Source organism: Balaenoptera borealis, assembly GCF_965194805.1.
Source record: "Balaenoptera borealis genome assembly, chromosome: 2".
NCBI classification, from domain to species: Eukaryota; Metazoa; Chordata; class Mammalia; order Artiodactyla; family Balaenopteridae; genus Balaenoptera; species Balaenoptera borealis.
In genome coordinates, this window is record NC_138867.1 from 78,054,729 (window position 1) to 78,082,427 (window position 27,699).

Consider the following 27,699-nt stretch of genomic DNA (forward strand, 5'->3'; position numbering starts at 1 on the left):
ACCAAGAACAGAGCCATTTCTTGGCAGATTTAGCCAATTTCTTTAAGAGCTGTAATGTATTTTCCTCATCCTTTTATTTTATTTTATTTTTTTATTTTATTTTTTTAACATCTTTATTGGAGTATAATTGCTTTACATTGTTGTGTTAGTTTCTGCTGTATCACAAAGTGAATCAGCTACATGTATACAAACATCCCCATATATCCTCCCTTTTGCGTCTCCCTCCCACCCTCCCTATCCCACCCCTCTAGGTGGTCACAAAGCACCGAGCTGATCTCCCTGTGCTATGCAGCTGCTTCCCACTAGCTATCTATTTTACATTTGGCAGTGTATATATGTTCATGCCACTCTCTCACTTCGTCCCAGCTTACCCTTCCCCCTCTCCCTGTCCTCAAGTCCATTCTCTACATCTGCATCTTTATTCCTGTCCTGCCCCTAGGTTTGTCAGAACCATTTTTTTTTTTTTTAGATTCCATATATATGTGTTAGCATAAGGTATTTGTTTTTCTCTTTCTGACTTACTTCACTCTGTATGACAGACTCTAGATCCATCCACCTCACTACAAATAACTCAATTTTGTTTCCTTTTATAGCTGAGTAATATTCCATTGTATATATGTGCCACATCTTCTTTATCCATTCATCTGTTGATGGACATTTAGGTTGGTTCCATGTCCTGGCTATTGTAAATAGTGCTGCAATGAACATTGTGGTACATAACTCTTTTCGAATTATGGTTTTCTCAGGGTATATGCCCAGTAGTGGGATTGCTGGGTCATATGATAGAATAGAGCCATTTCTTCCCCAGCTTTCAAAACTTCCTTTCTACCTAAGGTTATTTTTGTTGGGGACATATGCCAGTGATTGCTTTGATGGACAACTTAAACATTTAGATCTTCCTCTAGAAATTGCTTTGAAAAAGTACATTTGGCCTTTTTTGACTCATATTCCATGCTTTATCCTTTGACTTCTTCCCTCAGTCATTCAGACATAGGTTCTTTTCTCTTGATTTGGGTTATCTGAACACACACACACACACTCTCCTTCGAATGACTTCATGACAAGTGGTCTGAGTCGGAGCAGTACCTTAAATTTCAGCTGCCCTGTTGGCTCCTGTATTTACAACATCTGAATTTATTGTGGGCCCTTGTAGTGCAATTTTTGACACATCATTAAGCTCCCTTTTCATTGGGAGCCTAAGGGCATATTCAGGCTCACTGTGAAGAGCAAGCCTAAATAACAGTTAAAACACGTGTCATGAGCTGCAAGGGGCTTGTTTGCCAGCAGGGCAAATAGTTCACTGCAGCTCCAGCAATACCCTACAACAGGGTGGGTAGAGATAATGAGATAACCACACACCACAAGTGAGTTGTTCATCTTTGTCTTCAAGCATCTAAGAACACAGTTATCTCAGTAGGATGGTGCACCCTGGAGAGTTATAAATATCTTTCAGAAGGTAAAGAAAAATAGTCAAAGAAAACACACCTGAAAAATGTAAGCAAAAGAAGAGTTGTGAGCAATTTTTTTAAAGCAAAATTTCATCTATACCAGAACTTACTGAATCAGGCCGATAAGTTCTGTGTGCCTTTTTTGGCAATATGTTTTCTTTTAATTGTATGCAGATTTATTCTAATGTTATGATGCTAATCAACCTGTGTAGCTATAATAATATAAAGGCAATGTCAACACCTCATCAACTAATCACACTGCTTCTTTCATCCTAGACACTGTATCCTCCCTACACAACACAAAAGTACTATAAAAATTATTTATACAAATAAACTATTATCTAAAGACTAAAAAGGCATAATAAATTATGTGTAACATGGTCCAATTATGTGATAATTTCTTTGTTTTAATTATTCGTATAGTTTTAATGAAGGGGTTGCTAGAAGGTGGAACCATTTTTATATTTAATGGAAAAAACAAATTTGTTTTTAAGAATGAAAACAAAGATAATTAGCTCTCAAATTAGAGGCATACTAATATATGCATGCTCCTAAATTATTACCAGGACTATTACTTTGTTCGTGCTATCAGAACTTTTCTTTCTGAAGCTCTGCTGTTGGCTATTCAAGTTATTTTTCCCATTTCTGTTAAATGTATTAATATCTTGCTGTTCATCAAGTGCCAAAATAAAGGTTAAAAAAGTTCCCGAGATTATCTACTGAAGAAAAATTGGGGTGGGTGATGACAACTATGATCTTTCAAGATGCAGTTTATGAATGCATAATAACTTAAGAAAGTGAGAAAAAAATAGATTTATCAAGAAAAGAGAGAACTATCCTAAATTCAACACAGCAAATCAGCAAATTTCTTCAGGGAAAGACATCAAATTTGAAAGGCATCAATACTTTTCTGCTGTCACCAAACTGTTATTTATGCTCATGTGCCAGCTGGATTTGTGTATGTGCGTGCATAATCTTTTTCTCACCACTGATGTCATCATTAAAGCTGTGCAAGATTTTTGATTTTCGCTTTGCACAATCTTCAGGGGAGACTTGGACATTATGGTGAAAAGTTTGTGACAAGTTTATAAAAGTAAGAAATGTAGACTTTATGGCAGTGAAATTTCACCACTGTAAAACAGAGGAAGCTCTCCTGACTGTGTATTATCTGGTCTTTCCAATCCCCATTAAAGAACCACACAGAACAATTGCAGATAAATAGGTAGGTAACTGTTTTTTTTTTTTTTTTTTTTTTTTCAGTCGGGGGAAAGAGAGACATTTGGTATCACCCATGTAACACTCCCCAGAACTAGCTGTTTTGAATTTTAAGCATATTCTAGAATTTTTTCAAGACATACTTTTTTTTACAACATGCAGAAAGCTACTGACCACTAGACATCTGTTTCTCCAGGCATAAACTAGTACTGCTTTTTATGGCTGTAAGCCTTATTTATGAGGTTTATAAGGCTTCAGGACATGAAGATTTTAGGAAGTTTTGTTCACAAAATCTCAAAGCTGCAATGAATTAATTTTCAGACTAGGAGTCAGTAACTGGGGAACAATAGTGAAGGGTCATCATGAGGAAGAGACACCCATGGCAAGCCAGAAGCAGCTGGTTCTAGAGTTGGAGATTTCAGGCTGCACAGGTGGCCACCTGTACAGCGTGTGCAGGGCGGAGCCAGTGAAAGGGGTCCCTTCCCACATCATCCACATGGCTTCACTCAATCTTCATTTCTGACTGGCCTGACAGTTCCTTCAGTCAGGAAACATATTCGTCGGTCTAACTCTTTCAGCAGTTCTGCAGTTTCTCCGGAAACAATCTAACCCAAAATAACCCTTCCCAAAACAACTCTTCGTTGGGAGACCTAGTGACTGGATTAGGCAATAGTGTACTGTTATTATACATTACCTTTCTTAGCTTAGTTAGCAGTTAAGAATGCATAGGTCTGAGGAGGGGATTTTTGAAAGGGAAGTAAACTGATTTTTACTGAGTGTCTCTTATAGGAGTGGCTCAGTAAATAGATCTCTTTCGTACGTTTTCTTCCTTTATTTGAAGAGAACCCTGCAAGGTAGGTATGAGTTTCCCCATTTCTGACAAAGGAGCTAACTGAAGGTCCAAAAGGTTAGCTAACTTGTCCAATGCAGAAAATATAACAGAAAGGAGTTATAATGGCCTGGGTCTGAAGCCTGGCTCTGTCCTAGTAGCTCTGTAGCAATGGGCAAGAGACATCACATCTCTGAGCTTCTTTGTCCTCATCTGTGGGGTTATCGTCCATCAAGAGCAGGGATGCTCTCTATGTACACCAATTTGATGGGTGCCTGACCCATCATATGTGCCCACTAAAAAGGTCGCCTCTGCCAGGGCTGTGATCCTCAGGACTTTGCACCACCACGGCATCACGATTACCACACTTAGATTCTAATTTGCATCCAGCCTGTCTTTCTTTAAAGCTCTTGCCCTTTCCTCAATATAGTTCTTCAAACTGGATTATAGGAAGAATGAAGGAAAGAATAAACCCATCTGTATGTCTGCATTGTGTCATTGAGAGGTACTCGTATAGCCAAAGGTATACGAGTCCTAACTGGTCCTCAAGGGCTTACTATCCAGCTGGGGAGAGAAGATATACACATAGGACCGATTTAATACAGAAAACATGATATTGTGTTGTGAAGCAGCACAATGAAGAGTAAAGACAGAAAGCACTTGAGGAGTTGAGGGGTTTTCATTACTCTATTTCTTCACCTTCTCCAGTCTCCTGTGATTTTTCTGGTTACCATGGAAGCTGGAATCAACTCAGATTCTTTATAAAGACACTCAGGGTTGAGACTTATTGCTGGAAGATTTATACTATGAAATTCCCTTTCCCTGGTGATTTTAAGATTTCACAGTCTGAGCCTTTGTCTTTGGAACAGATTTAAAAGACCCACCCGATTGCTCATGGTTTTGTCCAAAGTGGCAACCTTAGTTGCTTATTATATAAACTGGAGCTGATAAAATGTGCAATTTCCCATTTATTACATCTTTGCTTCTCTTAGACAAAAAGACAAGGTATTATTGGATCCTGCTGTATGGTTTAAAAATCATGGACTTATAGGGCTTCCCTGGTGGCACAGTGGTTGAGAGTCTGCCTGCCGATGCAGGGGACACGGGTTCGAGCCCTGGTCTGGGAGGATCCCACATTCCGTGGAGCAACGGGGCCTGTGAGCCACAACTACTGAGCCTGCGCGTCTGGAGCCTGTGCTCCGCAACAAGAGAGGCCGCGATAGTGAGAGGCCTGCGCACCGCGATGAAGAGTGGCCCCCTCTCGCCGCAACTAGAGAAAGCCCTCGCACAGAAACGAAGACCCAACACAGTGAAAAATAAATAAATAAATAAATAAATAAATAAATAAATAAATAAATAAAAAACAAAACAAAAATCATGGACTTATAAATGAGGGCCATTTGCATCCCAGGAAGCAAAGAGGTTTTGACTGGAAATACACTCTGCTGTATATAGGACTCTCAGTATAGTGCTTTTTACCCTAAAAGCAAAGCTTCTTGTGGAAAACCTGACTTTTCATCTCTTTCCAGGAAGATTCTATGGTTTTGACAGAAGCGAAACTGAGTCACACTGTCCCTGGAGGGGTAAGCCAAGCACGTGGTTAAGAACAGAGCTAGTCTGTTTGGGTACGACACTACTACTTAGCAGCCACGGGTCTCTGGGTAAGTTACTTCACCCCTCTGTTCCTCAGTCTCCTCAGCTGTATGTAAATTAAGGATAATAGGAGTAACTACCTTATGAGATTGTTATGATGATTAAATGAGTTCCTATTTATAAAGTCCTTAGAACAAAGCCTGGCACATGGTAAGCACAACTTTAAGTGTAGGTTAAATGAGTAAGAGCTGAGCTTGCTTAAACATTTCTAGAGCTAGTTTTCTCTTTAAAAAATATTTACCTATTTATTTATTTATTTGGCTGTGCCAGGTCTTAGTTGCGGCATGCAGGATCTTCACTGGGGCATGCAGGATCTAGTTCCCTGCAGGGATCGAACCCTGGCCCCCTGCATTGGGAGCGTGGAGTCTTAACCACTGGACCACCAGGGAAGTCCCGAGCTAGTTTTCTTTAAGCAGCTCTCTGGTTAGAGGGCAGAACAAGTAAATATCTGAAATCTGAAGCCCTTGGGTTTGAGGGTAGGGAAGGGGGGACTGGTTAACCGATCAGCCACCTCTTAAAGTAGAATGAGTCTCAATAAGGGCCCCCAAATCAGATGACTCTTCATGCTCACAGAACAGTAAAGTATTCATCGGTATATTTAACATTCGCTTATGCTTGCAAAGAGTCAGAAAGGCAGACATCCTGAGGCACAGCTCTTGGACAGGACTTTTGGCAAATGATATTTAGACATTCCTTCACATACCGCTATTTGATTTAAGGCAGTGATTTGTTAACTGGGTCATCTGTAACACATATCCCTTCCTTTTTTTGGAAATACACCTGTTTCTGGGATTTGATTTGGCTCCTAATTCAAACAGACCTCCAAGTGCTCTGAAACAAAATCAACCTAAAATTATACACTTTTCTAGAGTTACATTTAGGCCATATGGTTTAAGTTGTCCAAATGTCACAGAAGTAACAGCAGCAGCCATCATCATGCTTTACACTTACCCAGCATCTTTCCTGCCAGAATATTATGTAAGTTATAAAAGTTGCATTAAGATAGAGGTGTTAACCCTAATTCCAAAAGGACAGTCACTGCTGTGTTTCGGTTTAGCTCCATTCCATGGTGGATTGCTACATGAGAACTTCTCAAAGTCCATAATAGTTTCATGATGGTGTTCTTATAACTGATAATGTCTCAACTGTGACCTCTTATGATATGGAAAATGGGTGGCAGGCATGTAGGACCAAGACCTTTTTCTTGGGTCTCTGAGAGGACTCAACTAAATTATTAGACTCACTGCAGTAGAGTCAGAGAACAATGGCCAGGAAGTCATTTCCAGAAACTCCTGTAAAATGCATTGGAAACGTCTGGGCAGTGAGGACATCTCAGTGCATCATCTTAAATCTTCACCCATCTGAACTTGAAATTCTCTAGCAGATGACCAGATCTGTTTCTTAGCATCCAGCGCCTTGCGAGATATATAGGAGGTACTCAATAAACAAATGCTGGTGGACAAATAAACGTATTAAATGCATAATTAGCCTGCTGTAACAACCAGAGAGTTTTACAGTATATATCTGGAGTAAATGTGATGGATTTAGGCAGAGCAAAGGCAATAAGATGATGCTGGACGAGGGAAATGATACAGTGTTGGCACGGGCAGGTGTGGACCGGTGGGATGAAAGGGATCCTGAGAGTTGTTAGTGGTGAATTCTCTAAGTAGTATGGTGTGACTCAAGACAAAATTCCAGCTTGATTTGGCCTAGAATTAGTCCTGTGGTGTTGAATGTCTTTGGAACTATCTAGGCTGGAATACTGTGAAGATCTATGCTTGCCTGCTCATCAACCAACTAAACAATCAATGAACTGACTAACCAAGCCATGGGCTAGGTGCTAGGATCCAGAGATGAATACTTTTCTCAGGTGCCATCCTGCAGTCAATAAGCTCACAGTGAAATGCAAGAGCTCAAAATTCAATTTTTTAAAACATTTTGCCCCATACAGGTGCTTGGCTATCATCTCCAAGTTGAAGTCATCACATCTGAATATCCAGAAAGTTTTATAATCAACTGTAACCATGCCTTTGGGTCAACATCCCATTACTGCCAGATTCTGCTTTACCTGCTTACCCAGAATAGAAAGACATTAAGCTAATATGTATTATTTCCCCTGCAGCCGAGTTTTTACACTGGAATACTAAAAAATACCAGGGTTTATATAGCAGTTTGCTGATGGCAGGCAGAGGTAAGGCTAAACAATTTTTTTATTGCTGGGAATTTTAAGAAGATGTAAAATAAGCTTGAAAATGTTTCATAATAGAATGGTTGTCATATTTATTTAAAAATCATGTGAGGCTTCAAAACAATTTCTTGTCCACCATGGTCCCTTTCAGGCTGGGCAACCCAGGCCTCCTTGTGATGGGCGTTCACTCTGCTCTACTGATGACTGATGACAGGGTATCTGGGAAGCAATGAGACACAAACCCAACACTGGGTTTGAAGTCTGGCTCTAGCACTTTCTAACTCTGTGATATCAGACAAATTTCTCTTTCAGAGCTTAGATTTCCTCTTCCATGAAATGCTAAAATAACAGCACCTTCCTTAAAAGATGATTATAAAGATCACATGATGACATTTGTACACCGCCAGGCATATCATATATGCTCGATAAATATTCATCCTCTTTAATTGAAAGAAACTAATTCACACATCACATTCTAGTACTTTCTATACCTCGATTCAGTATTTAATTATGTCCTCTGGTAATAATTAGAGATCTAGAATAATGACCTCAGGCTAAGCACTAGAAATATGGCTGCATCTGACCACCAGAGGGGATACAAAGTCAAGTCCTTTGAATCAACCTTGAATCACCATAAATGAATCCCATATGCTAAAACTGGGCTGGGTTCAAAGTGATACCCATCTTAAATGCAAATAATGTAGCTAGGGAAAATCCCCCATTTCTCAACTCTCAGGGGGATTCTTGGAGCCATCTAAATAAGTTCAAGAGTGGAAGAAACAATGAAGAGAGAATATCCTCTAATAATACAATGATATTATAGGAAAACACAACAAAATTAGGAATCCTGAGCTATACAGAGGAACATAAAGGTGACAAATAGCATCCACTTCTTCTCTCCTTTCTTACTCCTTAGTTGCAACATTAGGGGCCTGAGAAGGTGAGTGTGAGAGAAAAGCTGTGCTTAGATCTTCCAAGAGAAGAGCTTATAAGGCAAGAAGAGATTTTGACCCTGCTAGGACCATCTGATCGGGGCTTTTCATTCCCTGGGCTGCTCTAGATTTCTTAAGGCCCTCATCCTTTCCATGTAACCCCTTTGCTTCCTCTTTATTCCTTATTTTGGGTTGGGAGAGGGAAACACTTGGATTGATCAGGGCTTACTAGCCATGTGCTATGAGCACGTGATTAAACTCAGTGGACTTTCCATTTCTGAACTAGGAGTACTATCACAAGACTCAAGTACCCTTGTTAGAACAAAATAGCATAAAAATTGCAAAATAATCTAGATAGCAATTCCTCCTAATTTCTAGAAAGGCAGTATTGCTTATCTGAAAGATAGCTAAATTTGTTTTGAAGTTGCACTTGAATATTAAACAAGCTATTTTGACAAAGCATCTGCGTTCATTTGAGGTGGATTTGTATGTGTGTGGCAGGGGTTGCTGATGAAGAGTTAGTTCTACCCTTAGGTTTGGCCATTTCAGATAAAACATCTACGTACTTGGCAGAGTAAGCATTTAATATGGGATGCATCTTTAACAGTGGAATGCCACAGGAGACCGGAGAGCATAGAGCTGGCTATGTGGCATGCATTCTAGGCTTAAAGGAGAGATGTAGATGGGTTCTTCCCTTGTCCCTCTAAGGTTGCCAGCCCAGTTCACCAGGAAATGGAGACAGGGATTCAAGGACACACCCCTGAGGTGGAAAGGTGCCACTGAAAATAAAATAATGGCATTGCAAAGGAAGTACTTAAGAGGTTGGCAACCTCAGACACAATGGTGGCAAAAGGGAACTTAAATCACAAATCCATGATCAATAATGAAGACTGGCACTTAGAATGGAAACGCTCTTAGGATGTAACTTTTCCCCATTAAAAACAGCTGAAAAACAAAGCTGATTTTCTATGCCGTTGCTACTCCTCATTTCATAGTGGCACAACTCCCACCCCAAATGTTGTGGAATTATATTCAGTATAGATTTGTTTATCAGTTCTTCTACCCTATCTATTTTTCAGCAGCTGATTAGTCTCCCTGGGAGGTAGACACATCTCTGATCAAGAGCTGCTTGACTCTTTCCCATCCTCACACATGCATCCCAATATCCACATTACTTATAATAAATGTGCTTCTATGTACATATATAAACACATTTGTATGCATATATGTTCCCAATACTGTATTCAAAGACACATTCCAAATGGATGTATATATGCATTCATATACATATAGGAATCCAAATGGATTCCCAGAGGGAAATGTGGAACACATTGTTAAAATGTCTGTCATCCACGTAAGAGAAACAGAAATGTGCTGGGCATTGAATTTGCATACAGCCCCGAGCTCAGAGGTTCCTGTATGTGCACCGTTCTCCTGTTCTTGATGATGGGCATATCTGACAGAAAGATTCTGTCAGGATTAGCTCAGGAAAAACACCCCCAAGGAGATAATTTGAAGACATACTGAGAATTTGCCTCAATACATGAAAATAAACATGAAATCCTCAGCACTCTCTGCACATTGAGAAGTTCCCACCAGCACCCCGCTGCACACCGGGGGATAATCTACTGGAGCTAATTAACACCAGTCATACACAGAGCTGTTAGAAGTGGTTGCCACTTAGGATTGATTTAGTTGCTGCAGTGCTTAAAAGAGACTTGAGAAGGTTTTTGTGTAAATGTGGGAGGAAAGAGGAGGAAATAAAAGTGTATAAACAGCTGCAGAATTAAAAGGTGTTAAGGTCTTTTTCTCCCCCTGAAGACATTAGGGAAACTTATTGAGAAACTATTAGTATTCCAGTAAAGAAAGCTTTTTACTTGATTTTATGTTTCCTTCCACATCAAAATTACACACACACACACACACACACACACACTCTCTCTCTCTCTCTCTCAATGCAGAGTCTATAGATTGTGGCCATGAAAAAGGGCATGTTTTACTTCATAAGCAGACAAGCTCTTTGTTAGATGCTAACATATGGATTGTGTCATCTAAAAAAACAACAATCTTTTATCTCCATGTCTACTTCTCACTTTATTTTACCCTTCTGAAATATGTAGATTTTCAGCAAAATTATTAATTGGTAACATGTCTTAGGAAAAATCATCAAGGAATAAAAGGCCACAAACAATTCCTTCTTACTAAACTATCTTTGTGATATGATAAGGACAGAACAAGTCTAACTACTTTAAAATGTTCTTCCTCAAAGTGAATGTCATGGATGCTATCTATGAATAAACAATATCTCTGATAATCATGACACTGAAATATCACAACTGAGTAAATAGAGGTTTCAGCAACCTGCTTTTTATTACTGCAACACCACGGAAGTAATATTAAAAAGACCATTAGTGTAAATCCCATTAAGTCAGGCTTTGTGAAAATTGAGAGAGTTGCAATTGATTTTTTGCCCTGGTAAAAGGGTTTACCAAAGAAAATTATAATGACATAACAAGGATTTCAGGGGAGAGAACGTGTACTTTGGATTTGAGAGTCTACTTTTTATTTTAGCTATACCATTTGTATCTGATATCGCTAGAAATCATTTTTGATTCAGGGTAGTTCTATTTGGCTATGTTTTGCTTTCTGTTAGTCGAGATACTGCTTATTAAGAATAATAAAGCCTACACGAAAAATTCTGTAAAATATATTTTTCCATAGGTCTAGACTAGCCTAGAAAATAAAATTCAACAAAAACACACTGACATTGAGTATCTGCTATATTCAAAGTCCTCTACCACATCCTCGGTAGAATAGAGAAACACACTCAATCTCTTCTCCATCCTTTAGAGGTTCAACCCAGGAGGGAAGACAGACACATTCACAAAGAACTGGGGAATGGCAAATAGGTTCATATTGAGAATCAACTCAAAATAACTGGAGCTATTTAGCTACCTGGAGTGTTTTGTTGAGATACGACAGGGGTGCTCGTGCTTGTGCTGTGATCAATTTATAATGCCTGTTGAGAGAGGGCATTAGCAGTGTAGAACATAGGCAATGTCTCTGCCAACTCTGGCCTAGAAGATGGAATATAAGGATGGGGTTAGATTATATGTAAGAAATAAGGTTTGAATGGTTAGTGAGGTTTTATTTTCACTATCTTTCAAAAAATAACCAATTGTTAGCCAGGGTTTTGGAGCCATTAATTGTGCCTCCTTATATGAATTTCAGAGTGGTTGATGTAGAAAATAAAAGCATGAACAAAGTATTCAATATTAAAACTGAAGGTACAAAAGTTTACAAGTGTCATAAATACAAAATGAGAGATTGCTTTGAACTGGACACAATAGTAGAGAAGAAGTCAGGGGTTCTCAGAATTTGCAGTGTGGGACCAGCATATCTGAATGAGGCAAACAGGCTGATTATTAGGTAGAGAGAAAGGTTGTGTTCTTGCAAAATTAAGATTTTTTTTTTTTGCTATGTCTCCAAATATTAACTAAAAAAGGCTAGCTGGAAGCAGCTTCTCATTCTACTCTCTAGATAGAACAGATATCATGTACCAAAGAGGACTATGAAAGGTCGCCCTCCACCTATATTTCCCCTCATTCTGCTTCTTGGATGTTCCCCCATTAGCACTGTCATCAAGTGATGTCACGAACTGACAAGCCTTTCATTCTTCATTCTTTAAAAGAAGTAGGAGAGAGAAGGAAAGCTGAAAAATATTTCAACAAATGTGTGGACATATTTGTATTCATTTCATTAATTTACTTCTATAGCTAAACTCATCTACTCCAAGAGCACTAAAACTTTATGGATGCCAGTTTAAGAGCCTACTTTGTCTTCTGGGTCTACGGAGGCAGAGAGGCGTGCCCGAGGCACGGGAAGATGGAATGAAGAGTATCAGAACGTCAGTCTCACTGACATGCCGGCAGCTCCTCAACTGCCAGTTGTAGAAACATTTTCGGAACCTCCTTCACTCACAAGTTTTACTTTACATTGATGATTTTTAAAAACAATAGTTACCATTTTCCCATCCTCCTCCAGCAATTTCTGGTTTCTTTCCTTGGTCTTTTGAAACTCTATCTCCTTTCCTCTCTTGAATTTAGTTCTTCCTTTTCCACTTGATTATGTATCCTTTTGTAGAAGGAACCCAGCTGGGTTTTCTAGGCTGACTTCACATTAGAATAACCTCAGGATAGTTGGATTTTACTCATCAGACCTGGCCCCTATCCAAGACCAGTTACATCAGAATCATTCAAGGGCAGAAACAGCAGTGTGCGTGCATGGGCGTGTGCATGTATGTTCTTCTAATGTACCCTTAGGGATTCTAATGAACATCCAATAGAGTGGATTACAGTAGACCAGGTGTGTTCAAGGTGTGGTCCCCAGACCAGCATCGTCAGCATCACCTGTAAACTTGTTAAAAATGCAAATCTCTGAGCCTTACCTTCACCCCAGTACATCAGAAACTTGGAATCAGGGCCCAGACTTCTGCGTTTTTAAGATTCTTCTAGGTGATTCTGAAACATGTTAAAATTTGAAAGCCTCTGTGCTAGATCCTGATCCAGAAGCATCAGGATCACCCAAGAGCTCTACCCTTGACCTACTGAGGTTTTTAACAAGATCCCCAGTGACGTGTATGTAGGGCAGAGGCTGAGAAGCACTGTTCCAAGAACTTACTCAAAGCTCCATGCCCTTTGCCACACAGTTGACTGTTATGATCTTATTTGAAAATGTAATAATTATTCATTTCTCAAAATGGAACCCATTTATTCTTTAGCTATTAAAATACAAACAAAGCTGTTTTTCCTATGTGGTGCCACGTCTAAGCCTTTTCTACACTGCTGTTTCTGTTCTAAGGGTATTTTCACATCTCCTGAGAAAATGAAGAAATAAAAGGTCCAAATTCCTTTGTACGTAACTTGTTGCTTTTCCCCTCAAAAGAAAAAAAAAAGGTCAAAATTCCTGATGTGTTCCTCAATTCTGAGATGTATCCATTTTATTCCTCTGGAAATAGGAACTCTGAGGTGTGGCAAAGAACAAAGATGGAATCTTTGCTTTGTGTCTTCTCTCACACACAGGAAGGAATCTCTGGGTGTAACAAAAATCTTTATTGACCATATTAAGAGGCAGCAATGTGTGTATGTGTATATACTGGGGTGGGTAAATTAGAGAGGGAAATGTCATCCCCACCAAGTCAAGTTCATCACCCCTTAGGTTCAAGCCCTGGTGTGAGGATGCCCCAGATTTCTCTACAACAGAGGGAGCTCTGTTGCTTCCTGTGATTATTCTAAAACTATGAGAACCAGTGTAATGGCAAAAGATCACAAACCCACCTGTTCAAGCACCTGTTTTTCTACTCTTCTATTTTCATCTGCATCTTCAGCCTCATTTAGCTCAGATAAGAACTGATCCCTTGAAACTGCAGGTCCTTTATCTATTTGATATCGTAGCCTAAGCCTTAGTTTGGGAGGGGTAGTGAGCAGATGGGGAGAAGGGCTGTCAGATGATCTACATTTGTAGGTAACAGAACGTTTTCAGAGTTTAAAACAGCATACTAAAAAATAATGATTTAATACTGTGCTTGAATCTGATTAAAACCAACATGCAAATCAACTACACTTAATAAAGGAATCTATCATTGTGTCTTTTTTTTAAATTATTTTTTATTGAAGTATAGTTGATTTACAAAGCTAGTTTCTGGTGTACAGCAAAGTGATTCAGTTACACATATATATATTCTTTTCCATTATGGTTTATTACAGGATATGGAATATAGTTCCCTGTGCTATACAGTAGGACCTTGTGGTTTATCTATTCTATATATAATAGTTTGCATCTGCTAATCCCATCTTATAGTAAGAAAGTCTTAGAAAAATAAAGGATTCAAAATCAAATGTGAAGCGCTAAGAAATGAAGAAGTCTCCCTACCACACTAAAGTTAGTTTTCTTGTCCCAGTTTCACCAGTCTGTTCAAAACTTCTTAGTCACTCAAATTACTTCTTTCTGAGCTTTTCCACCACCACGCAGCCCCTGGGCTAACCCTGTGAGAAAATGACTTCTCTATTTAACCACTTAAGACGTGAATATTTGGTGTGAACCAGCTGCAGCTCTAATAACCACGGATTCCTGGAATCAAAGGCTAATTCTCACAAACAATACACTCTTCTTGTTCCTGAAAGCACACTCTGTAACCTTTGCAAGTATTATAAAAAGTAAGTGTGACAGGTCCAAAACGCAAGTGTAGCCATAAGTTTCTTACAATTGGATTAATTTCAAACTTCGGAAAAGTAAGTAGTTGAAGTTTTATGAACAAAGGTGATAACTGAGTACATACAATTTCTAGGACTATGGGGAAATTTTTGCAAAATAAGATGCACTGTATTGCCAATTTGGTCAACAGCTGAAACTTAAAATGCTGAATTTAAAATATGTTGATATAGTAGTGACAATCAAAGGTTGGTTTCTCTCTCACCTAAATACGATTTTCTATATTAAGAAATACAATCATTCAGAAACAATTTGTTCAAAGGATCCCTGAAATAAACCAAGCTCCACTCTCTAAAACCCAATGAGTTCCTTGGTAGCAAAGGAATATACATAGAAATGAAGGTTTATCGATTTTTTTTTAACTCCACAAAAACATCATGGAATTAGACAATCACAGGTGTGACACATTACCTAAATGTAAACTATATTAATGTGATTTTAGTGCAATTAAAATCCATTCCTCTCCTCAGTGAAGCATGACTTTAATAAAATATAAATGTTTTCAAAGTGAGGTCCTAACCAACTTGGAATCCCAGCGTGGAACAGAGCCGAGACACTCAGTGGGCGCTCAGCCAACGCAAGGAAGGAAGGATGAAGGAATGAAAGTAGTTCAAAATTGGGAACAGATACCTGTTAACAAAAGAGAATTATCTTTCCAGAATAAATAAAAAGTTATTACTTCTAAGAACATCATGTACTATTTTCAACACATGAATTAGAAGTAAAGGTACATTTTGGTATGGAACACATGCTCTGCAACTGTTTGAATTAGTATACTGCTGTCAATTATTCCAAAAAACAGCAGAGAAGAAAGGAAGGAAATGATCTTCTTTGCCATTTAAAAAATATACACATAATGGCACTTTGTACTATTTGTGTAAAAATAACAAGTCACAATAATAATGCCAGCCCTTTTGGTTTTTAACTATTCTTAATTGAAATAAGATTAAATAGGTCTAAACTGGTAAATGTTCTGAGATGCTAACAGCAATTGCCTCATTGTAATCTTTGCTACTTAAGTACTAAAATATTATTCTATATTTTAGATGACTTGTGGATTTCCTTTTTATCTGAAAGGCTGTATGAGGAACAAAGCATTATGTTTCAGACAAGAGACCTCATGGTTTTCAAGATTCCAGGTTATTCACCCAACCATTTGGCCATCTCCCACCTACACGGGGTCACAATTGAAAGTAAAGTCACCTCTGAGCAAATTTGTGAACTTCAAGGCCAAACAACTGCATAAATAATCTGTAGGCCACAGACCATCATCAAAGTCTGGAATTTATGCAAATAATTCTGCTTACATTGAACAGATCTGTAAGGCTGTAAGCTTTTCCAGCCTAAATAAACGAGTAATGGAGAGGTTTAATGGTGCAAGATTGCTCCCTACAGGCCAAACTGCAGAATGACATACAAGACAATTGGGGTGGAGGGGAAAAAGAGATAAACCATGTTTTATAAGGCATGTAGGTTATTTACTGACAAGTAGATGAGCGCAGAAGCATGTAAAGATTGTATAACACACATTGGGATATGTATTGACAGCTTTTCTTCTAAAACTACAATCCAGTTTTAGAGTTCTCCATTATTTCCTACTTTTTTCTTTTGGAGGTATCTTTAATCTTCTGAAAAATGTAACTTACTTTTCTGCTGGGAAAAAAGTTCTGTTTCAATAATGTATTCTAATACCTCTGAATGTATATTGAATCTCTATATTCTATAGAATTCTATAGAGAATCTATATTGATAAGTTTGTTTTTGGTAGAGTGATCAGTCACAAAATTTGGAATTAGTTTCCATGATTTGAACAAATCTCATGAGGAGGCAGTGGTGGTGGGGAGGCGACAGTTAATACTACTTACCCCCTGACTCTACACAGCTTTCAAAATTCATTTGTTCAAAACTACCTACTTTCAATATTTAGAGGGATTTAAAGATCATGTATATTTTAAACTGTATTTCTTCTTTAAGAAAATATCAAATACTTTGGGTTTTAATTAAGCGCAGATAGTACAGTCTATCTAACATAAAGGAATCTGATTTTTCACTGGAAAAATATCCAATTAATACTGAATTTCAGTAATTTATATAGCCGCTCACATTTTCTGAAATATGGAGAGTGATTTTTAAAATGTATATCTTCAAAACTATAAGACAAGTTATTAGAAATGCATTTTCCCTTCAACTGTAGAGAAATTCCAACTCTAAAGAGAGTAGTTTTCAAAACTGAATAATATATTATGGTTAAAACACATCAACAATCTGGCACACCATATGTATAAATAAACATATCCCACTATCACTGCACATGCCATAAATGAAGCCAATGAAACATCTGAAAAGGTAGAGCGAATTCTTCATCATACTGTTACAGACGCTAAATAACACTGTCAGCCTTTTCTGAGAGATGCATAAAGGAAAGTTATCATTCTTCTTAACACTGCTATTTATATAGTTCAAACATTCTGCTTGCCCATCTGATGAAGATGCTCCACATATCCTTAATTTTAAACATGATTTAGAACATATTCAGGTTGAAGAAGGAAAGAATACTATTCTTCATGATTGGATTTTGGTTTTGAATAATAAAGTTTTAGTTATAATATATCTTTGAAATATTTAGAAATAATAAACTTAGGTGAAATTCAATTAATTAAAGAGTTCAAATATAACAAAATCATCAAAGAAAAGGCATTGTACTAGTAATAAATATGCTTGTTTATTCTGATTTATAGCCAAGTGTACATTGGTCAGCATTTTCCCCCAACTGAAGTATGAATTTTAAGCAATTAGGGGATGTAATAAATGTGTGTAATAGAATCCATGACTTTAAAAGTGGAAGTGATGAAGACATTAACCTACAGGTGTTTTTTTTCCCCTACTATTAGGGTCTCCTGAAGAGTAAATGTTATATACATGGTGTTTAATTGTATATAATCATAATTACGTAATGATTAAATGATCTCGATTTTCTTTTAATTAAGTAGATAATCTTTTTATTAGAAATAGTTTTCTATAATTAAATTGTTCAGGAGAAATTTTAGTAATGATTGAGGACGAACCGTGTAATTTCTAAAAGCAGATTCATAACAAGCTTTCTGTGAAATTAATATTTAATTCATCTAACAATATTAGTTCTCAGTAAATTGGGTTGCTACTTTTCCAACGGATTTATACTTTGTCAGTCAGTATAATTGTGAATAGAATTAGTGAATATGTTCAGGTTATGTGAGAGAATTATTAATTAAGGGTAAGAAAAGTTTTTAATATTGCCCTCTGAGGCAAAATGGCTTTCAAAGGCCCTATTATTATTTACCTGGGGCAAACAAATTCATATGTAGAGCCCTAATTCTACCATAACATAATTATTAACCATAATAAAGGGTAAGAATTTTCCATTGCATTTATGAAGGCTTTAGGAACAAAATATAAAGCTGAATAATAAAAATTGTATTACGGTAGATACTTTTCCTAAGGCTATCTATCAAAATCAACTATAATTATTGATCACAAGAAAGAGTGTCATTATTCTGGTGGTATAATTGTAATGCCCATAGCAAGATAGACTTTTTACTGTGTTTGTGCATCGTTTTAATGTGGATTTTGCTTCGGGAAAATTGCTCATATATGCAACAAAACTATTTTCTCTCAGCTTGCAGAATTTTGACATTTTTTCTTATTTGTGTATTTTCATTATTCTCATGCTAAACATGAATAAATTCTAAAACTAAATGCACATTATCAATATGAATTCTAGGCCCATCAGATCTCCTTCTAGCAAGGAATGTTACTTTTACCTTTGTTACATTCTCTGCAAAACTTATTGGTAACATACTTTCAGAAAATGCCAGCCAATAAACTACACTAAAATAATTTTCTTTATAAAAGCACAGTGATCTTTGGCATCGTTCACTATTTTCAAAGCCATAAAAGAACAGATAACAAATATATGACTCACAAATTTTCAATTATGAAAAATAATCTGGTTCAGAAAGCTGCACTAATGCAAAAAGATGGATCACTTGTCACAAACCAATAAAGGCTATTGTTTGTGAATCCAATATTTGATTTTATCATTTATGTTGGGCAACTTAAAATGATTTTTAAACCACATTACTTTTTGAAAAAAAAATTGTTATAAAGGTGAAAGTGGGGGCTTGCGGGGAGAAGAAACCAGATGTGTAATCTGTCATCCTTGAAACAATTTATATTCTTACATTGAGTCCAGCCTACAAATCTAAATCGCAAAGACCTGGTCAGCGAGGATGGATGCATTAGAAAGAACCCTACTGTGTTCCAGAAAATGGACAGAAGCAGGAAGGTTAGCAGACTTTGACTCTATCCTTCCTTTTCATGTGCCATTCCACTGGCTGAAAATTTGCAGCTATGATGCTTCATTATGCAGGGAAGTTTAAACTCTGTGTTTCTTAAGCTAACTGTGGTTTGTTACACTTCTTATGAAGGTAACTGCTTTTGCTTATTTTGTATTACACAGAGGAAAGCACAATGAGGCTACCAAGCTTAGAAACCCTTCATGACCAATTCTCTTCCAGACTGTTTCACATTCATAGTTTTATAATGAAGGTCAAGAGGTACAATTCTCACCAACCAAGAAGAGCATCTGTGTGCGTTACTGGGGCCAGAAATGTCCTATATGGTGTTATTCAAGGGCCACTTGAATGCTCTACCTGCTCTCGGATATCCCAGTTACAACCATTTACACCCGCTTGTAAGTAAGGGCTTGGATGTCTAAGAAAATCAGAAATACTTTGTCCACAAGGCCAGTGATAAAATGTGCATATGTTATCTGGAGGTGGTGCATTCCCACTCCTAGACAACAGATTTGATCATCAGATGATACAGGGCACAGGTGAGTTTCAGTGACATCATAATGGCAGACACAGACAGAGGGTAGCAGGGACCATAATGCAGATAATGGGGAGTAATCCCAGGATAATAATGTGCCCAGATGGGTATCTGATGGGAAGAATGGAAAATGGTGAAAGAAGGGATGGGTTTAAGGGTAGAAAGGTCATCACATCCTAGAGACATTATTGCACAATGGGCCTTTACCATAGAGTTCTCCTCTCCTTACTCAGTGAAGAAACACTAGAAATTCTGAAATAAATAGAAAAAGGGAGAGCTCAAGGGCCTAGTTATATATGCTAAAACATAGTAAGAAAATTAAGTATTAAACCCTGGCTCAACCCCTAACAGCCCTGGCTTGTTTGAGGTGGGGGTCATGAATTTTGCTTAAAGCAGGGCTCACGAATGATCTTGGATATATTCCTACTTGGACTCAGAGAAGAAGTGAAAATGAGGCTGGGGGGAATGGACATAATTGAGTAACTATTCAATTATGGCAACTGCTAGCTAATGAAGACCTATTACAACTAAGTTTTTAATAGAAAATGTGCTAATTGACTATGTTGGAACTCAGAACAGGCATATGGCTAAGATGTTTGATTACCTAGTCTGGTTCCATGTCAGTGATCAACTATAACACTGTAAAAATAAGGGTTTCTATGACAACTACTGAGCTTGCTGACTAAGGTGTGGGTGACCAACTTGAGGGATGAGTTTCTCCAAATCATGTACCTTCCATTAGTCCCACACTGTGTGACCTGGAGGCTCACCAGCCGAAGTGTGTTTTTTCTTGTCCCTTACTCAAAACATCCGTCTTGCTCTCAGCCTTGGCAAAGCTTAAATCAGACTCTTACATGAAGAATAGAGCATAGTATTTATTTTTTAATCAGAAAGGGTATATAAAGCTATAAATTTAATCTGCTTATAGAAGTGAAACAAGTCAACACACAGTCCACCTAGGTCTGAGTCTAGCGTTCAACCTCAGGAGTGATTATAATGATTTCTGAAGTTTCTGGAGAGGGCCAGTCTCGAAGTCAAAGACAGCCTGTACAGCAACTTTCAGGAGATGGGTATTTCATCATCCATAATTTTAGACAAAAACTTTCTTTTCCAATGTCATTCTAAACTAAAATTCAAAACAGGTGTTTGATCCTAAGGCTGTAACCAAAATATTCCCCCTTATAGCCTGCAACTCCGATAAGACTTCCCTCGGAAATATAATGGTTACATAGCCCTTGTATGGCTTTAACAAACCCCTATTTTCTTCTTTCTGCACCATACAATGTGCAGTCTATTTGCACCCATTCAGGACTAAATTACAGATAAAGTTACAGCAAATTTGTTTTCTCAAAAAAGCAGTCAGCCCTAATATCCCTTGAGTAATAAAAGCCTTGTCTTTCATTCAGAACTAGAACTGGCATAATTTTCTCCAAGAAACAAACTCCTACTTCCTGCGACAATGGACCTGTTCTTAAAATTCTGAATGGGATACAGCTCAATTTGCAGGTGTTCAGGTATAAAGGTAAAAGGGCATTTGACCCCCCAACTGGCAATTGTTGCTGTGGTAGGTAACTTCATTCTCCTAGTTATATCATTCTATTAGATAAGCTGCCAGAGTTTTCAGCTCTGAATTACAGAGGTAGGCTCAAGTGAATCAATAATTTATACAGATATATCTCATTCATTCTGATGGTATAAAGATACATACTAACAGCCTGCTGCAGCCACAGAACAAAGCCAGTGAGACATTATTTAAAAAGAAAGAGAGAAAAAGAAACCCATTTATCTATGTGAGCAAAAACATTACGTAATAATGACCTCATGGCTTATTAATTTTATTTTTCAACTGTTTTAACAAATATTGTGATGAGATAAATAAGCCTTTTATGAATCTCAGTAAGGTTGCTCTGGCGATCATTAAGCTAACATTTCAAACTTTCAGATTGATTTTAAAATAGAATGATGTTTTACATACCAATATAATACAAATCACTTGAAAAGATTCGTGCACCTAAGAAGTTTACATTAACTAGCTTAACTAAATCCCTCAAATATTTCATTACTGAGTTTCAGTATAAAATTACTTTTTAAAAGATGAGAATCAAATACATTTAGGGACTGTACACTAAGACTATTGTTAATATAGCCTTATGCTGTTAATTATTACCTGGGGACAATTACATAGTGTTTCATTCACTAATACTATGACATTTTTATTAACTCATATTTCCTGTGCTAACAGTGGTGCATTAAAGAAGTTATAAATAAGAGGGCAGCAAGTATTAAAAATGTCTACTTTAAAATTCTTCAATCATGTTAAAGGGAATCTGAGTTCCTCTCAAGGAAAACAGTACCAAAACCAGTGTGGTTACAATATAAATTAATAATCAATAGCCTAGATGGCTTGAATAATATTTTTGTAAGTTTCTGTTGTCTTGTCCTTAAGGATGAAGGGAATTCATGATCTCAAAACATGATAAAAATCTCTCCTAGCAACTTTAATTATAAACAGTGACTGTTACTTGACAGATCTGAAAATTTATTTGAGGATAAGATGCATTAGAATGGGTGCCTTGCCCATTCTACTTCTTTTAGTTCAAGACCGGACACATGTCTGGCTTGAACACATGAACGGATTATGTTCAGAGCTGGTTCAGGAAGACTGTGCAAAACTAATCAGGGAAATAGATCCAAAGAGAAGGAGGGTAGCAATTAGAGATAATACTCAGGTACCCTATTTTCCTCCACATGGAGAAATTTCCCTTCTTTTCCAAGGAAACCCCTTGGGAAGTAGGGCAGACAATAAAAGTCTGAAAGAAAAGAAAGTACGCATAGGAAAGACAAAGAGAACGAGAGCGAGAGCGAGAGCGAGAGCGAGAGAGAGAGAGAGAGAGAGAGAGAGAGAGAGAGAGCAACGCTGTAGTCTCCACCTAGAGTCCTTTAGCCTTTCTGTGTTATGCTCTGAGGCTGCCTGATGTAATCAGTTAACATTTCTGGCCTTCCAAGAAAATATAGCTTGTCCCTTAAAAGTAGAGAGAAGAAGGAGAAATAATGGAGTGCCCCATTTCTGACAGTCAAGAGGGAGAGTAGAGAAATGTTCCCACACTGATCTCATTAAGATGACGAAAATAATGAGTGTGAATCTTATGTATGAATCTCACAGTAGATAGAGGAGGGCATAAATGTATCCCACATTCACCCTTTTATGATGCCTGATATACTACATTTATTCTCAGCTTCATCTGATACTACTGTTGGGGGTTTCTGTTACAATATTACAGCTTTAACTTCCAGTTTTGCCGCTGAAGTCATCTGAGTCAGTCATTCAACACAGCTTTATTGAGTGTGCATGAAAACGGGGAAGATCTGTTAATGGAACTGAAATGCATCTCAAGTAGAACAGCCTGAACTTATCTCCTGTTACTGGTTGTAATAATGGATCAAAAATACTGAAAAATGGCATTTTTCAGTTTGCAATCTATTTTTTTCCTAGTTCCTTAAACTTAGGTTAAACATTCTAGTCAATTAGAAATAGAACCCAGGTAGTATTACGTCTCCCGCATATTTTTGGAGGAAGACTCATGCATTTTTAGCAAACACTGATGAGAAATTTTTCCTTGTGATTTACTTCCCTTTCTTAGGTCCAGTGTAGGATATTTCCAAATAATAATTTTAAGTTAAATCATTTTCTCAAGATTGATACAAATTTTGAAAGGTTACAACAGCTCTCAGAAACAAAAACCTGTGTTGTTGTGGTCTTATGTATTATTCAAGCCTAAATGATCCAAGGGCCCTCATACTTAAGGACTTCAAAGCATTTCATATAGATGATTTCATTTAGCTTTCTTCACTCCAGTAACTCCAATAGCAATAAATTGGTGCACCAAATTTATAGCAAACTATACCTCACATAATTTATATAACAAAGTGGGAAACACCCTACAAATTCTAATAGTATCTTAACATATGCCCAAATTATTATTAATTCAGTACTTCCACCACTTTGTAAAGGAATATACGCTTCCATTTTTTTGCTTAATTATATGCTAGAAAAGTTTTGATCTCTGTAATTTTAAAGGAAATTTAGGATTAAAGCAAAACAATGAAACTGGATCACCAGTTTTCCTAGGTAATTCACAATACATACACTTTTTTCCTGGCATTTATTCAGTCTAATGGAAATTTAGGCCATGGACAGGTTCATCTCAGCTACCATTAAATCAATATGGATCAATATAGATGGTTTAAACTGTTTAAGCAACTCATGAAAGTATGTGTTTGAAACCTGGGAAATATATTCTTAATGAGTCTACATTTACTTTCGGGAATAAGTAATTTATACTACTTAGAGGCCAAATGACATTTCTTTGCTTGTCTAAAATGTACCTCACTTAAATACACAGTGAACTTTTTGTGTCCTTTATTACTATATACACATCTCTGCAGTGTTTGGGGGAGCTGTAATGTGATGTGATCGCAACTAATAGAGAAGTTCATCAGAAGATAAGATATGCACTTATTACTTGAACTGCAGGAATAATACTAAGCAAAGTGAGCACAGATTTACTATTTTGAATAGGCAGTTCCAGCCCTTTCGATCAACACATTCCTGAATAGGGAATACCAAGAACTGGGAGCCTAATTTTACACGCTTAGAACTCTACAGGACAATGTCACTTGGTTTTCCTTAATTAAGGACAACTTGACTTATAAACTCCGGGACAGAGATTCTCTCCCTCTCTCTCCCTCTCTCCCCCTCTTCTTCTCTTCTCAATGCTGCTGTCTTCTAAGCGTTCATTACCAACAACTGGGGGAGAAGAAGAGTTAGTGCCTCAGTAAGTTCCTCTCCCTTATGGCACTTTAATTTCCTCTACTGTAAAATGATGTCTAAGATGCCTTCCAACTGTAACATTCTATGAATTCATCTGCACCCTTAAAAGCCTATACAATCTCCACCTTTGTAGACCCCTTGCCTTTGCCATGAGGAAGGTGCTCCATCCTGAGGTAGGATTGGGGTAGGTGTGTTCCTGGCATCCTGAGCACCAAGCCATGATTGCATTGAATCTACTTCCTACATGTGATATTTCCATTCTACAGCTAGTACTCTATGAAGGGACTGATAGGCTTTGTGAATGGTTCTATGTCAGTATTTATGATACTGCCACTGTGGGGAAATGCATTCCAAGGTTTAAGCAGCTATCTTACAAAACAGACTTTTACATCTTGTTTGGAGGTTGTGAGTCTATATGAAAAAATATGTAGTTTTGGGTTTCCCTGGTGGCGCAGTGGTTGAGAATCTGCCTGCCAATGCAGGGGACACGGGTTCGAGCCCTGGTCTGGGAAGATCCCACATGCCACGGAGCAACTAGGCCCGTGAGCCACAATTACTGAGCCTGTGCGTCTGGAGCCTGTGCTCCGCAACAAGAGAGGCCGCGATAATGAGAGGCCCGCGCACCGCGATGAAGAGTGGCCCCCACTTGCCACAACTAGAGAAAGCCCTCACACAGAAATGAAGACCCAACACAGCCATAAATAAATAAATAAAATAAATAAATAAACCCAAAGTTAAAAAAAAAAGTATAAAAAAAAAATATGTAGTTTTAACTACATATCAACCAAGATTTAGGACTTAGAAAAAAAACTGTGGTAGGAGGCTCATATTCTGAGAATTTAAAAAATAAAGGAAACAGTGCACACCCAAACTAGTAGAACCTTGGTTAAAGGTCTCTCTTAAAAATACCAGCCTCCTGGTTGAGGCATGCAATAGTCTCTTGCAATGGAAAAACCAAACTCGATTTAAAATAATTTAAACAAAACCAGATAAGTTTTCAATATTGCTGCCTAACTAGAAAAAGGGACCTCAGCTATCTGAATTTCTATATTTATGAATTAATTTTCTCTGAGTAGCAGCCATTACTTTACTAATATCACTTCAAAATATAACACCTCTTATATGCAACCTCAGCATAATAATTTGTGGATAATTAATGGACTACTTGTAGCCTTGGCAATCTCTTATATTAAATGAAATCCAAAAGATTTCTCTAAGGAAAATAGTATTTAATTCACCAACATTTTATGACAAAATTGGATGATATATTCTTGTTTCAAACATGTAAGTATTGCCTGAAGTCTTCTTGGCAGAAACTGTAAAGATGCTAACTATGGAAAATGCAGCTGAATTATTTGTATATAGCTAAGTGGAATATAAAACATCATATATTTACTTATTATTGATAAATTACAACAGTAAAAGTTTTTTGATTCCTATGGGGAACTGAGTAACCAGCCATACAGAATAGCCAGTAGAACGTGTATCTTCCCTGTTTTAAATGACTTTCCTATTCCACAACCCTTTTTCCTTCCCTTCCAATGAAAATCTAATAGGTAATCAAGCCTAATAAAGCATGCTTTTATATCTCTAACATAATGATACTCATTTAGGAATATAAAGACTATCTATTAGTCATAACTATAGTACAATGTATGGACAAAACCCATCTAACCTTCATAATGATAGAGGTTATATTACTTAGGCCAGAATTAATATTCACCCCACTTCTCCATTTCAGTGAAGCACAACAATGCACCCTTGGAATTGGTGTAGAGAAGAAAACTCTCATATGGGTTTTCATAAGGGGAAGATTCAATTCTTCAATCTCTATGAAGCCAAACAAAATCTTTCCTTTCACTGGACTCCAATGCAGTCCGTAATTTTGTATAGAGATCACTAATTCTTTCTCCAGACTGATTACCTATGGGAATAATTTGCATTGTATGCAAACTACCAAAAATCTAAACTAGACTTTACCACCAAGAGCATGAAAGTAAACATAGTTAAACTCACATTAAACTTCATCTAGAGCATGAATTCTCAACAGGGTTGAGATGGCACCCAAGGGGGTAAAAATTGGTTCTTGGGGGAGAGCAAAAAGAATCTTAGGTATCACAATGATCTGTGGCCCTTCAAAGCTCAACACTCCCTGAGAAAATCTTATTCCTTAGTATTTCATTTCTCTCATTAAAGTAAATGAAAAGCTTCCCCTTAGAGAGGTGAATATGAGAAAAACAGAGAAACACTGATTTAAAACAAAATAAAAGCCAAGCTTTGTCTCTAAAATCTTTTTTCCCATCCTTAAAATCAGGGTTGCCTTTCATTTTTATCTAAATATCTGTTTACACTTTGATGTGATTTCTATCTTTCCTTGCTTCTTAGCTTTTCTCTGATTTTCTCTTCATTACTTCCCTTTGAGCCAGTGGCTGATGACTGGTGCAAACACGAGAAATGGTCACTCTTTCATCTTCCCTCTGTTACTGATCTCTAATGTTACCACTTGCTGAGTATTGGATCTCTGTCATCACAGCAAAATAGAGGACGCAACACAGTGTCATAACTCACACACTTACTATGGCAGGAGTGACTACTGCATCTATAGTCGATTCTGAATGTAATGTTAAATCGTGGTAAAATGATGGCAAGAAAGGAGGCAATGAAAATCTTCCTTAACAGCATTTCAGGTTAGTTTCTCACTTGGTACATTAACTCTAATACACCACAATTCTAAGGTATATCTTCATAATTGGTCAAAATAGAAAAATCAGACAATAGAAAGCATTCTACTCCTTATTTCTTAATATTTACCCAATGCAAAGGGGCATGAAAACATGTGGAGAGTGAAGTCACTGTCTAAAGTATATTAATGACTGCATTGCTGTTGTAATTTACAATCTTTCAGAAGAGTTATTACTCTTACTTTACAGAATTTTACTAAAATAAATTATACAATTATCTCATTCATTTAAATTTTCTCCTTTGAAAAACACTTTACAGAATAATATTTTGCAATGGAATATGGCTTGCTATTTTGCTTAAAATGCATGTGCCTAACAATTTAGATTGAAGCTAGGGGGTGGAAAATTTTTCAGAGGACAAGAACATTGGTTTAGGAATCTGAGGACAGATAGTGAGACACCTCTGATTTCATTATTTTATAAGTTTTGATCCTTAGTCAACTTAGTTGTAAAATCTGGATGCAACATATTTTTTAAGGGTCTCATAAAGGTTTTGAGGCTGTAACTACCTGATGCATAATACAAGGAGGCTGCCTGGGGAAATGGCACAGCAGCCATACAGCCAGAAGGAGACCACAATGAGGCACTGGTGTCACCCCAACTTTCATTGCACATACCATTAAGGTTCATGAGAAGGCTAATTCCTAGATTCAATATGGTATCATTGTTATGCTGATGATATCTGCAGTTTATGTTTGATTATAATATAGCACAACAGTACTG

The 27,699-nt window shown here is 37.3% G+C and overlaps 1 protein-coding gene across 18 annotated transcripts in view; it reads right to left on the reverse strand.

Moving 5' to 3' along the window:
• MCTP1 (multiple C2 and transmembrane domain containing 1) overlaps nucleotides 1-27,699 on the reverse strand; it is a gene marked incomplete at its 3' end in the record, with an annotated part of 559,050 nt that overhangs the window by 125,668 nt on the left and 405,683 nt on the right. Inside the window, exon 19 of one of the 18 annotated variants that reach the window (XM_082375742.1) lies at nucleotides 4,859-11,947. The exons of the other annotated variants lie outside the window; for them this stretch is intronic. Within the exon in view, the coding sequence (XP_082231868.1) occupies nucleotides 11,936-11,947 (12 nt within the window). Of the gene's footprint in view, nucleotides 1-4,858; nucleotides 11,948-27,699 lie in introns of those variants that run through there. 18 annotated transcript variants of the gene reach the window in all.